This window comes from Capricornis sumatraensis, chromosome 19 (assembly GCF_032405125.1).
Source record: "Capricornis sumatraensis isolate serow.1 chromosome 19, serow.2, whole genome shotgun sequence".
Classification (NCBI taxonomy): Eukaryota; Metazoa; Chordata; class Mammalia; order Artiodactyla; family Bovidae; genus Capricornis; species Capricornis sumatraensis.
The window spans coordinates 54628929-54642971 of NC_091087.1; the positions used below are offsets into that span (position 1 = coordinate 54628929).

The 14043-nt window shown below is 33.4% G+C and overlaps 1 protein-coding gene across 1 annotated transcript in view; it reads left to right on the forward strand.

Annotated features, from left to right (window-relative positions):
* Positions 1–14043, forward strand: part of MIPOL1 (mirror-image polydactyly 1) — a 295160-nt gene that overhangs the window by 65280 nt on the left and 215837 nt on the right. Inside the window, exons 3-5 of the mRNA XM_068991389.1 lie at positions 9253–9484; positions 11169–11301; positions 12556–12661. Of these exons, the coding sequence (XP_068847490.1) occupies positions 9253–9484; positions 11169–11301; positions 12556–12661 (471 nt within the window). The remainder of the gene's footprint in view (positions 1–9252; positions 9485–11168; positions 11302–12555; positions 12662–14043) is intronic.

The window sequence follows — 14043 nt, forward strand, 5'->3', positions numbered from 1 at the left end:
GGTCCTTCTTTACCTTTTTCTTTTTTAAAAGTCTCTGCTTCTCACCACAGTCATTTGAAATGAATAGATTATATACATAGATAATTTTTACTTTTCTCAGGCTTTTTTTGTCTCAGGTATTTAATGCTTTTTTAAAAAATTAAAAAATACTAACAAGATGGTGATGATGATGTACATTAGTATAGTAGTCACAGTTGATTAATAAAATGAGAGTCCTTACCTTTTCCTTTTGTTCCCTCCCCTACCAAATAAATGGGGAATTTGAATAAAACATATATCATTTGCATAGAAAGTTATGTAATGATGCCATATAGAGTGTAATGATTTCCTAAAACCTTGTATTTAAAGTAACCTGAATTACAATGAGAGATAAACAGAATATTTACCCATCCCTTATGAGCTGCTGCTGATATGTAAATTTATTCTTCTACTTTGCACAAATATACTTTTGAGCTACTGCTTAAACACTTTGAGGTCCTTAGTCAAACAGTTTTAATGATGCCTCCAATATTATGAAAGTGTGACATTTGATGAATGTCTCATATAGTTTTGATATCTAGGCACATGTCAACAAAAAAAATGAACATTGGTTTGTCATGCAACACCTAGATAATTTATAATTTTACTGTTTATATCCATCTTGACATTTTTTATCTGCCAAAGGCAGGTTTCATTTGGAATCTTAATCTGAGATTTATTTGGTGGATCTGGAAATCATAGCTAGGGTTCCCACAGGAAATGGTCCATCTACCAACAGATTAAATGGCAGTCCTGCAGTTGTTAGGGGAGCTCTGCATTTAACACACATGCATACTCATTCAGTCAGCACTGGGGAGAAAAATTAAAGTAGTAACCCAGGTTTAGGAACAATGTAGCTAAAAAGTCCCATATTTGCTGAATGACAAAGGGTTATATAGCAGCATTTCATTTTATTATTCGTGCTTGAATTTCTTGTTTGCTCTGTTGAGTCTGCTGACGAATACTAATAAATGCCTGCAACAATCCAGACGAGAGATGCCTGGCAACAAAGCTATGCGGTGGACCTCCCTGATCTTCTCCAGTTCACAACCTGACCTTTTGAAAAATTGGCTGGGCTAAGCTGCAGAATTTGGGTGTAATGGTTATTGTTAACTCCAGCTTTAGGATTTATTAATTTGTGTGATCAAGACTTACCTATACTTCAAAGTTTCAAAAGACCAAATACAATCATCCATCCATTAGAACTAACATTGTGTTTCAGTGATTTCCACTTAGTATCTGACTGGTGATTCTCCTGTTTTATTTTCCAGATCTAAAGATGATCTTAAATAAAATGAAAGGCATATGTAATGAAATCATTTTTTCTCCTTTTTACAATTGCTATTAAAAAGGTTACCTTCCATAAATGCTTTATGGAATTGTTGAATTCATAGACAATTAGTATGTGTTCATACTTAGCAAACAAAAAATATATAATTAAAAAACCCATTTTACTTGCAGTGGTAGAAATGTAAGACTTAACCTAGTTGATTCATATATTTAATTACTTTATATAAATTATTATTAGGAAAAATTGAAAAGGTTGAAAAGATTAGAAATATAGTAAGTAGCCAAATAGTTCATGTCACTGGGGAAGAAAGAGAATATAGAGTACTATTCTGCTAGTTAATCTAATTTTATGATAGTTTTCACAATCATTTTAGCTTAAATAATATTTGCAATGGTTTAAGTAGGATGATATAATTTTTACAAAGCTTTAATTTATGTGATAGTTTCATAAGTTAGGTAGTATAAGCTTTAGGTAATTATACTGTACTGTGTTCATGGTCTTCATATGGTGAAAAATGTTAAAATTTGAAAGCTGAAATACTATAATAGAACAGTTTTTGCAGAAATATGTTGAATGAATATCGATGTATTCATGACTGTTTCAGGCTTGAAACAAAAACTTTAAAAAATTTGTTTAGTACCACCACTTCAATAGCTTTTTTAAATAATAAAAAGCAAAATTCCAGTAAGGTAATTTATATGTCTAGTCATTGGATAATTTGAAATGTGGTATACTAAGCCATTGAATTGTCTTAATCAAAGAAGAAATAACCTCACTAGTTCTTTTTGTCATGTTTATTTAGAGATACAACCATGTAATGGAATGAAAGGACATAGTTTATTTTGAATTCATGTCCAAATGAATAAATTATATGACATTCCTAGGTTTCATGATTTTTCAGGTTAATAAACTTTTATGAAGCCTTATTTTAAAATCTTAGACCTATGTCCAGCCTCTCCCCCATCACATGTTTTTGACCTCCCATCAGTATATATGATACACCTTATTAGAATTACACAAAACTGTGTATCTGTGCTTTTCAACATAATAGCCAATGGCTCCATGTGCTTTAAATGCTTGAAATATGAGCAATTAGAATACAGAACAATGAAAATTAAAGTTATAGTATCTTCTTCTTCTTCATAAGGCTGGTTAAGCAAAACAATAAATTGAAAACACCCTGAGAGAGTAAACAATACGTAGGTAACAGGTTTGCAGTTTTTAAGCCAAAGATCCAGAAGTTACCTAATTTCTTTTGACTCCTAAATTAGAATCTCTGTAGAATAAGTACCTGTGATATAATGGTCCTGATCATATCTAATTTCATGTGCCAGTATAGTAGTGTTCAAATTATGTTACAGAAACATGCTATTTAAATTCCTTATTTTCCTGCTGTGGGAGTGAATTTACAGAAATATCCTCTTAATTTTCTTGCTATGAGATGGATTTTTCTTTAAGGATCTTTTTCCTAATGTCAGGATTTCTGAGTTTTGAAGTTCTGTTATTTTTGTAATTTTTCAGCTTTATAATCTTATACAAACTTTATTAAACCATTATGTATTAACTACAAGTTGTAATTAAGCTTAAATATTTTCTTTTTTTTGTATGTATCTCATTGAACAAAGTAGCATTTTATTTATTTTCCATGTTCATGTCTTTTGATTTAAATAGAAATTTTTTCTCAATTATATTTTTATGTATTCTTACTGCAGTTTAATAAAATATTTTGCTTTTAGCCAAGTGGATACTTGCAAATAATAATAGCTAAAATTTATTGAGTGTGTTTTCTATGCTGATACTTTTCCAAGAGATTATATAATTTAACTAATTTAATTCTCATAATAACCTTTTGAGGTAGGTGCTTTTTTGTGTGTGCTTTTTGCTGATACAGAAATTGATGAGAGGTTTATTAATTTGGTAAAGGTCATACAGCTATGTTGTAGAGCTGGAATTCAAACTCTGCGGTCTGTCTTCAGAGCCCATGCACTTTGGTTTTGCTTGGAAACTCTAAATACACCAATATTCTACTTGGAAGGTCTGAACTTTGCTCTTGTACTCACTCATGTTAAGTAGAGCTACTATAATATGGCAGAAGTTTCTGATGTTTTTTATGTTTGGGGAGAGAAAAGCTCATATATGCATCTATGTGGAAAACTAATCACCCCACGCAAATAAAAGGAAGCAAATAGTCCGAAGTATTTAGTAAAGGGAGTAAAGAGTATTTGTATACATATAGAGATAGATGATCTACATGTAACGTAGTTAAGGAATTGGTAGAAGTTATTAGGGGCTATGTTGAAACTAATGTTTGTTTAGAAAAATTCTTAACCTTTGGAAAAAAGACATATTCTGTTTAAAATGTGGGACTATAGTAAATCCATCATGAAATCACATTTATACTTATTCAACAGTAAAAAAAAAAATCTTATCATTTTGATGTTTTTACATAATGTAGTGACAGTATACAAAAGAAGCGATAAACGTGAGATTTTCATTCTTTTTATATTTATAAAATCTAATGCTACTATCAACGTAACAACCTTTTCAAAAAAAAGAAAGATGGATTATAAAGAAGTGATGACCAATTGTGTTAGCAGGTGTCAGACAACACAATTACAAATTGCTTCTTTTATGGTTCATTTTAGATAGTCAGTGCCCCTGAGTAGCGCCTGCATGTGAAGGAGCAAGACATACATTTATTTGAATGCACTTGCCTGTTACACCTCCATCCTTCTTTCTCTTTTCTGCCACTGAGCTCTCAGGTACCTGTGATATTGCTATTCTGAGTAACCCCTGTAAGATCCCTAGAGACAATTCTAGCTCAACCACTCTGAAGAAACAGCTCTGTAAACAGTATTGACCCCCCAGGGGACCATCAAATCCATTTACACAGATACCAGTTGTCACAAACTATTTACAAAGCCAGACAGGACAGAATTTCCCAGCCTCTAAGAGTCCCTATTTGATTTCTAACTGCCTCCTCACTTCTGTATAGTAGTTGTGAAGTAACAGTTATTTTTGGCCCTGAGTTATGATTTCTTGGATGGCATCAATGTAGCTGAGTATATTATACATTAATGTATAATTGTCTGGAGAACTGATGTCAAAGGAGATCCCAAAGCGTTCTTTTCTAGGTTAGGAAATAGTACGATGCTGTTAATTTTCTAGACTAAGGAGTTGAGAATGTGATAGCAACACTGACATTGAAATGGTTGACAATACCGATACCTCCAGCGGTAAGGGGAGAATTTGTTAGATCATGAAAAGGATCTGCTGAAACAATATGAAAGCCACTAGGAAGACGCAGGGTCTTCACACCATATAATACAGCCAGCCAAGGCACATGCATTGAGTTTTAAAAAGTTGTTACTAAATTCACCCAGTTTGCCCAGATGAATAAACTGGCTCTAATAATAGCAGTAGGTGGCATTTGAAGCATACTGAGTAATAATCTTCTATAACATTATTTTCATTGGTGACAGGATAGGTTTACATGGCAGTGATTACATTAGATAGCATGTAAAAATATTGTATTATAAAAATTTTGGAGAATACATTTGTTTTAAGTAGTTAAAATTCATATGTCCAATTAATATAGCATGCCCACAGAAGGGCAAATAAATAAAGGGATTTATTAGTCATCACAAAAAATCTCGTTATTTGAGGAAAGTTAGATTTCATAGACACGAATTATGAAGAAAAGATTGGTAACATTCTTAAGTTCATATGAAGAAATGAATTTAAATAGTTTTAATTCTGTTAGTCCTAATGATAGAACGATTGACAATGACGTTGATTCAACACTGAAGCAAATTATTAAAGAAAGTTACAGAGTTTCCATTTCAAACCATGAGAGAGAGAGAGGCATCAACAGAATAGAGTGTTTTCATCTGCCTAGAGGTAAATTTGAATCGGAAGTCAGTTGTTCTTTTAAACATTTGTCTCATATTTCTACTTGAATAGTGTATGAAACAGACGCACAACTTCACTGTTGCTACACTTTATTGATATATTGCTAATTCAGTATTTTTTTCAAGTGATGGGGGTAAGATAGCATCTCAACTAAAGTTTTTGGTAGCATCAACCTGTTATTACTTGGTAAAAATTTTTCTGTTGGGCCTGCAGAGTTTAGGAAAAGTAACTGAAGACTGAATTAGAGTAACTAAATGCAATTTTCTCTTGGTTGGTAAAGATATTAACTCAGAAATTGAATTTAAGTTGAGCTTTGAATAAGGTAAAGAAAACTTGGTAAAATGAAGTATGGTACAGCCCCATCTTAATATTTGACCTGAAAAGTCAGTGAATCATGCCTGCAACTTAATTTGAAATGTTTCAGAAAAAAAAAAAAATGTGTAGGTAGACTGACAGAATAAATAATAAAGCAAGTGTAAAATGTTAATATTTGAGGAATCTGCCTGAAGGTTATATAGGAACCCTTTGTACTATATTTGCAACATTTTTATAAGACTGGAATTATTTCAAAGTAAAACGGTAGAAAGAGATGACTGTCATCTACCATCAGTCAGCTTTCTCATCAGGTTCTGTCTTCTTTAGCATGTTTATGCAGCCAGTGAAGTCTTCTGCATTTGTCTTTCATCTCTGGTCTCCATTGCTTGCCTTTTTTTCTGAATGACTTCAGTGTCTTGAAAGGTAGCATTCCCTGTACCCTGATACCTTCATTTATTCCTCTCCAAGTACTTCATCATCAGTCTATTTAATCAACACATTCCCAGACCTACCACATCTTGTCTTTACAGTGTTACGCATTTTACAAGTTTTCACTCCTCAACTATAGCATCTTGTCCTTTCAAAACACCAGATGTCTTTTGTTTTTCCTAAGGCTATTCCTTCTCTTTTGTACTCATTCTTCCTGTTCTCTTATTCTTACAGTCTGTCAGCTTTTTCTTTACTGAACTCAAACCCTTTGACAGTCCATTACTTTGCATATTTCTGTTTGTCATGTTTTGGAATAAATGCCTTTGTGAAATCATCCCACAGTCTTCCAGTTGAGCATCAGGATGTCTAGTATGTTTTGTTTGTGGTCTTTGTAGCCCTGGCATGCTGCTTAGTACATTGTCTTCAAATTATTAGATCAGTTCGATTGCATCTTTTTCACTGTACTGTAGAGTCTTTGAGGGGAGAATCTGTTTCTCATCCATCTTTGTTTTCCCAGTACTTATCACAGGACATATCACACTGTGGCATTTCCATGGATTATTATTAAGTGAAAGTGAAAAGTGAAAGTGAAGTCGCTCAGTCACGTCCGACTCTTTGCATCCCCATGGACTGTAGTCTACCAGGCTCCTCCATCCATGAGATTTTCCAGGCAAGAATACTGGAGTGGGGTGCCATTTCCTTCTCCAGAAGATCTTCCCAACCCAGGGATTGAACCCAGGTCTCCCAACATTATAGGCAGATGCTTTACCATCTGAGCCACCAGGCAAGTCATTAAATTAATGAATAAATAAATTATGGGGTCAAACTTTCTATACAAATGATCAAATTTTGATATAAGGTAACGCAGTATGGCAGAGTAGAGGACTGTCGAGAGCATTCAGAGGATTTAAGGAAGATTTGCTAAAATAGTTGGTCCAAAAAAAAAAAGTAAAAGGCAGACAGGAAGGAAAATTTTATAAGTCAGCTTGTTTACTTTAAAATTAAATTCTCAGTAGAAGAATATGGATAGTTTCAGATCAGTCTTCAAATATCTGATGAACAGTTTCAGTTAGGAATCTAAAACCTTTTATTACAGAACAAGATTAGAAACATCCAGAAATAGAGCCAAATCACATAGTATGAATTCTTCAAAAGTATTAAACATTTAGAATTAAAATCCAGAAGTGCATTAGAACTTTATGAGTTTATTTTGATAATACTTCAAGAGTTAATGATTACTCGGATCGGGGAGCAATCAGTAAAGAACCCTCTTACTGGCAAGGTTCCATGTCTGCTCTCAGTTTGAAGAAGATAACACATTCACAGGTGAAAAGACCATGGTTTACCAAGAGTTCAGGGATCACAAAATTTGACATTAGGTAAGCTGAAGTGGGGGCTTCCCAGGTGGCACAGTGGTAGAGAATCCACCTGCGAGTGCGGGAGACGTGGGTTCAATCCCTGGAGTAGGAAATGGCAACCTGCTCCAGTATTCTTGCCTGGAAAATTCTATGGACAGAGGATGCTTGTGGGCTATAGTGAATGGGGTTGCAAATAGTGAATGCCTGTGTACTCAGTGCATGACTGAGCCCAGGAGAGAGAAGCTGAAGTAAGAAAGAGAGCTATAAATGTGGTGATGAGAAGCAGTATAGATACCAGGGATGAGATGAAGTCAGCACTCAGAGTCAGAAATAAAAAACTAAATGAAGAGAGATGTTGCATTACATCCAGAAACACAGAGGTGAAAACATGAGACAAGTTGCAGATAACGGTATGTTTGTTCTCAAAAACAAGGTCAGAGAGTCAAGACTTAAGATTCTGAAGCAATTGATAAGGCATTGCCATGGGGCACACAGAAACCTTGCGTGCTGCAATCCATGGGATCGCAAAGAGTTGGGCTCAACTGAGCGACTACTGAATGTCCCGGACTTGGGAGTGTATGACTGGCTATACCTAATTTCAGCATGCATATATATATATATGCATGCAATGAATTTCTTCTGAAAGAATGAGTGCTTTGTGAGGGGTACCTTATTTATGTTTCTCTATTTTGTTTTTATTGTAAAACTACTCTTCTGCCTCAAAAGGATTTTAAGTGTGACAAGTTAAAGAAGGTATCATAAACAATCAGGTGCGATTCACCTGCTTTTTAAAATTAAAGAATTTCTATTGGAAATAATAAAGTACTAGTTTCAGTCGGTATTTGTGGTCATTGATCTGATTTATTGGTTAAGAGAGTTTGTTTTGTTCACTTGTGTGTGTGTCATTTTCTCCCCGAAATTTCACTATAAATCAGATATACACTGTTCCTTTGAATAGCTATTTAATAGTTACTGCTTGAGGTAACTAATTTTTATGAGATAGCCAAGCTTTTCAAAATATTCTCTAATGTATTATACATATCTGATAAAAGGTAAGTTAAAAATAATTCTTCTTGTATTATTTCCCTTTTAATATTGATGTGCCAGACAGTAGGCCAAGTACTTTGTCTTCATTAATTCAGTTAATCCTTGGAGCAACTCAAGTAAGCAGTATTATGTTTCCACTTAACAAAGTCTGAGGCATGGATGGGTAAAGTAACTTGCCCAAAGTTATGTGTCTGGTAAAGACAGGATTCTAACTCGGTCTGATACCAGAATCCCACGCACATTATCACTTCACTGTAATCAGTTAGCTTACCATATCCTGTTTTTCAAATTCTAGAAAAAAAGTAATGTATAAAATAATAACCTAAATCAGTGGTTCCCAGCCTTGATTTTATACTAGAATCCTGTGATCACACCCAGGGATCTTGATTTAATTAGTATAAGGTGAACCTGAGCTTTAGGAGTTTTAGAAACTCCTCAGCTGATGTAGACTTCCCTGCTGGCTAAGTGGGTAAAGAACTTGCCTGCAATGCAGGAGACACAGGTTCAATCCTTGAGTCAGAAAGATCCCCTGGAGAAGGGAAAGGCAACCCACTCCAATATTTCTTGCCTGGGAAATCCCATGGACAGAGGCTGCAGTTCATAGGGCTGCGAAGAGCTGGACACGACTGAGTGGCTAAACACACACACAGCTGATGTGCACTTAAAGTTGCAAACCACCGTCCTACTCTGCTGTCTGACTGGAAATGGAAGCATTAATAGCAAGATCACCCTGTACATGTTTGTCTGATTATAATAGGAGTAAGGTTAGTAAGTGCATGTTTAAAGCTACAAGACCACTTATTTACAGAAAAATACTCTTTTGATCTATTTAATATGTAATGATGTTTTAAATATCATGTTTTTATTTTGTTTTAAATGCAGACATAACCCATAGTTACCTTGAACAAGAGACTACAGGCAGAAATAAAAATACCCAGCCAGATGAGCAACTGCCTGTGAATTCTAAGGGAAGCATGCATCAAAAATCCAATGAATTAGTTAATGAAGCTACATATGAGAGCACGGAACTGCCAGAGCAGAGATCAAGGAATTTTCAACTCTTCAGCCCTCATCCAGATGACGAGACAGCTTACTGCACTGCAGGAAAATCCAAGTGAGTGCTAGCAGCCTTAGATTTAGAAAGTAAGAATTGGGAGAACTTTTCCTTCCTGTCTTCTTCCCTCTGTCCCTCCCTTTCTTTTTGATGTGGCCTAAATTTGATGTATGGTTAACTTATTAGAATTTGGGGAGTTTTCTACTATTTTCATTATGTTAATATAATGTGTCTAAATCACTGAGTGAAAAAGCACAGGATGAGCCTGAATGAAGGTCACGAGGATTTTTTTTTAATTGTTTTTGTTTGTTTTGTCCTGAGGTTTTATATTTTGTTGAGTATTGTTTTAAGTGACCTTTCATTAAGGATCTGGAAATAACTATTACATTGATGAAAATGGTATATTTTTCATCAGAACCATGACCTGGCAGCTCCACGAAAAGACAAGCCCAAAGATATGTTTTGCTTTTGGTCAACACTGTTCTTCATTTAAATGAGTTTGACTTCTTTTAGAAGGGTCATCTGCTCTTCCATTTACATTCCTTGATATTTTACATTTTGTAGTTTCTACCCATTCACTTTACCTACCTATTTTATGAAGAGATTTGAATTTGTGACACCTGTGACTTTTGCCTATAAGAGTAAAATACTTTGATAATTAGTCATGTACTATGAAAATATTGCTACATTTAAAGATTCTCAATGACTATAATTATATTGAAATATAAATATTGTATTTTCAGTCTAGACAAAATCATATCTATAGAATACTTTGCAACAGAGTTTTATGTAGGAATACCTGTTTGTACTTACTTAAAAATTATGAAATAGGTATGCTAATGAATATTGATATATAATGAAGTAGATATGTTAATATGTTCCACCCTCTTGGCAGTCAGTTACAGTCTGATGAAAGTGCAGATTGGAGTATATTTTGGGGGAGTAGGGATGAATGAAGAGGTGATAAACTTTATAACCACATAGGAAAGATAAATAGTAGAGACTGGGCTAAAGTCATCTACTTTTTCCTTCCCGTCCTTTATAGTTCTTGCTAACAAGTTAATTATTGTTCTCAAATAGTATACAAATTGTCAAAAATTTATTTTGCTTATCCCTAAGTATTACAGGAATAGGTTTTCATTTTTAATATGCTTTGATTTTAGTAATGAAAATATGTTATTCTGTCATTTATAATGAAAAATTATTTGTTGTTCCCAGTTTCAGAACAGTAAGAATGTATCTGCAGTCCTAACCAAAAGTACAAATTGAATTAATATTCATAACCCCTTAAAAACTGAATTCTTTAATTGTACTGAACCATGTATCTCTATGGTGGTGGTGGTTTAGTTGCTAAGTTTTGTCCAACTCTTGCAACCCCACACACTAGTCCTCCAGGCTGTGGGATTTCCCAGGCAAGAGTACTGCAGTGGTTTGGCATTTCCTTCTCCCCAGGATCTTCCTGACCCAGGGATCAAACCTGGGTCTCCTGCATGAATCTCTATAGTTATTACCAAATGTTTTTCATAGATTTAACTCTTCCTTGTGAAATTGGTATATTAGTACCTCTGTGAATTTGTGATGTTTATGCTTTTTCATCCATAGTATTTTCTTAAGATAAATTTTAAATTAAGTAATCTTACATATTTATTATTAAACTTGTTTCCCCTGTTTGAAGTATAAAATGTATAGATCCTATAGAGTGGAAATTATGTGTATATTGTTTTAATAGTTATCTTCATTACAGCATCATGGACCACAGAAATGATTTGCATTGCGAATGTACGAATCCTTGTCAGGTTACTTCAGATTTAAGTAAAGAGGAGACAATAGCATTGCTTCTAAAAGAATTGAACATTCTCAAAGCAAGCAATAAAAAGGTACAGTATAGAAAGTCTGATAATTGTAGAGCATATTTTTAGTTATTGACCTTCTAAGTTTGCTTTGTCACTCATCATAATTCAGTTTTATTGTGTACTTTAATCCTGTAACAGTAGCTTCATGCCATTGCCATACCATGCCATTCAGGGTATGATTGAATTGAGACATGGGCTATGAAAAGCAATTTCTTTTGTTTCCTGCCTTGGTGGCTTGCAATATCACTCGCTTTTTCATAATCTGTAGTACTTTGCATAGGTGCCTATAAAATTCAAGTTTTACTTCATTGGTTTCATGTTACTTTCTTAACTTTTTTTCTTTGTAGTATCTGTGCCCTGTATTTCACCTCAGTACTATATGTAAACTTTAAAGTAGCAAGGCTTGGAAATATTGTCATGTACCTTGTGTTATCTTATATTGCTGTATTTTGTCCAATCTAATTTGTCATGTCGCTTCTGACTCTTTTTCTAGTTACATTCCTTTGAGCTTTAAGTAATGTTATTAAATAATGTTCATTTTCTCTGCTTGCTGTTTTTTTTTAACCTCTATATACTTTTCTGATTCTAATATTCTATTTGTTTGACCTAATCAAACTGAAACATGATGTTAGGAGTGTCGATCATGTCTGATGGAAAACAACACAAACGACAAAAGCTGAGGGAGAAATTAAAAATAAAACATTTGGAAGGACTCTATATGAAAGCGTGAGCTATTTTCTGTACTTTCATCTAGCAGTTATTTATTGCATACCGATTATGAATCAGGTGCCAGTGCCAATTTAAATGGAAGTTGATGGCATAGCATTCTCAAAGGGAGACTTGTACCAAATATTAAGATTATTATCTTAATTAATTTTGTTTCAAAATCTTAGCCTTACTAAGAGAAGCTGTAATTTGTGCTATCCTTTATTTTATTACAATGGTCCCTTCCAAGCCTTTTGCTTTACGACAAAAGAATTTATCAGATTGCTTTTTGTTGCAGTATATTTAATAATAATAATGTTCCTTCTTTAATTTCATTTGCCTATTAAGTATTTATGAAAATGTTTTTATAATTTTTATGTCATTTCAGGTAATTATTATTTTGTAAATTATCTTAAAACCATAAAGATTGTTTTTTCCCAAGAGTTACATATTTGTCAAGTTAATATGTTATTCCATAAGGGTTTAGAGAAAGTAAAAATTAACACTGGGATTAATTATATTTGTGCAAGAGATATATTCGTAAGAATCCATGTTTTTTTCAATGTTTTTTAGCTTCAAGAAAAACTGAGTAAAGAAGATAAAGAACACAGAAAACTGAAGCTTAAACTGGAACTCCAAGAAAAAGCAACAGAAGCTCAAATTGCTGAAAAGACAGCAGGTATCGCATATGAGTATTAACATATGGCATTAAAAATCATACGCAAAGCTGTTATCTGATGTGGCTTGGTGAATACTAGCATGCTAACTTATTTGCCAAAGGAGGGAAAGCTCTGGCTCTTTTTTTTTTTTTTTTGGCTGCTTAGAAAATAGGTGGCTTTAACATCCTGGTACTGGTATTAGTGAGAGCTTTACCTGTATTCATACTGATTTGGGCATTAAATGCATTGTTAACACCATGTCAATCCAATCACAAAAAGGTTGTTTGTTTTGTTGGAAGGGCCTGAACAAACAATGGGAAATAATGATTACCAGTGCCTCTACCTTTCATCCCAGCAGTTCAGATACCACTTATTGTTTTAGCTTGTTGAGAGGAAATACTTCTTTGTATGAAGATAGTCATATGTTCATTGCCAGTGGAAACCTACATTTGATTCAAAAATCTGTTTTGTGAAGTTAATTTTCATCTGATGACATGGATGATGATGAAGATAATGTCTTCCCTGAAAAGATTAAAGTAAAGGATTGCCTGAGTTTAAAATTATAAATGACTGCCTAAAATATGTTTTGGAGTCTATGTTCATTCACAAGTCTTTGTAAGGAGAAAATTTTAAAAATGTATCTGTGATGTGTTACAGATATGGTCAAGTATCTCTGATGGATTCTTTCTCTTGCTTTCTCTCCTTCCCTAAATCACTTTATAAATCACTTAACCTGGTTGCCTTATATGAAAGAATTCTGGTGTTTTAAGTCAGATACAATTAACAGGTATAATATGTCTTTAAAACATTACTGTGCAAAGTAGAACATCACTAAGAAAATATAACAAAGATGATGAGAAATAAGTATTCCAGCCAAATACCAGATATTTGTTTTTCGATTAATGTTAAACTACTATGAATTTTTTCTTTCTTTTTTAGTGGGAAAATATGAAAGTAATGTATTTTAAGGAAAATTAACAGTATGTTAAAATGGGTAGTTCAAATATAAATTTAGAACACTTAAGTTTTTGGCTTTTTATAATCAAATATGTGTACTAACTGCTGGAATGGTATTATAAGAAGTACATCTGTTTTTAGTGTTTGCATTATAATTTAAGTTTGTATATGTCTTTCAGATATAATTTATTAAGGTTTAGGCCATTGTGATTTATTGAAAATCATGAATTAATATGTCTACATAGCTCATTTATCTCTTGGAGGGGAAAACTGATTAAGCATTAATATTCACTCTTTAAACTTTTGTATAGTATAGCTAATCGTATACTTTAAATATTTATTTATTGGTATATATTTAAGGGTTCCCTGTGACTAAACAGTATGAATCATGCCTGCGTAAGATGGAAAGAATTTGATTGCTTTATCATTCTTGTTAACCAAATTT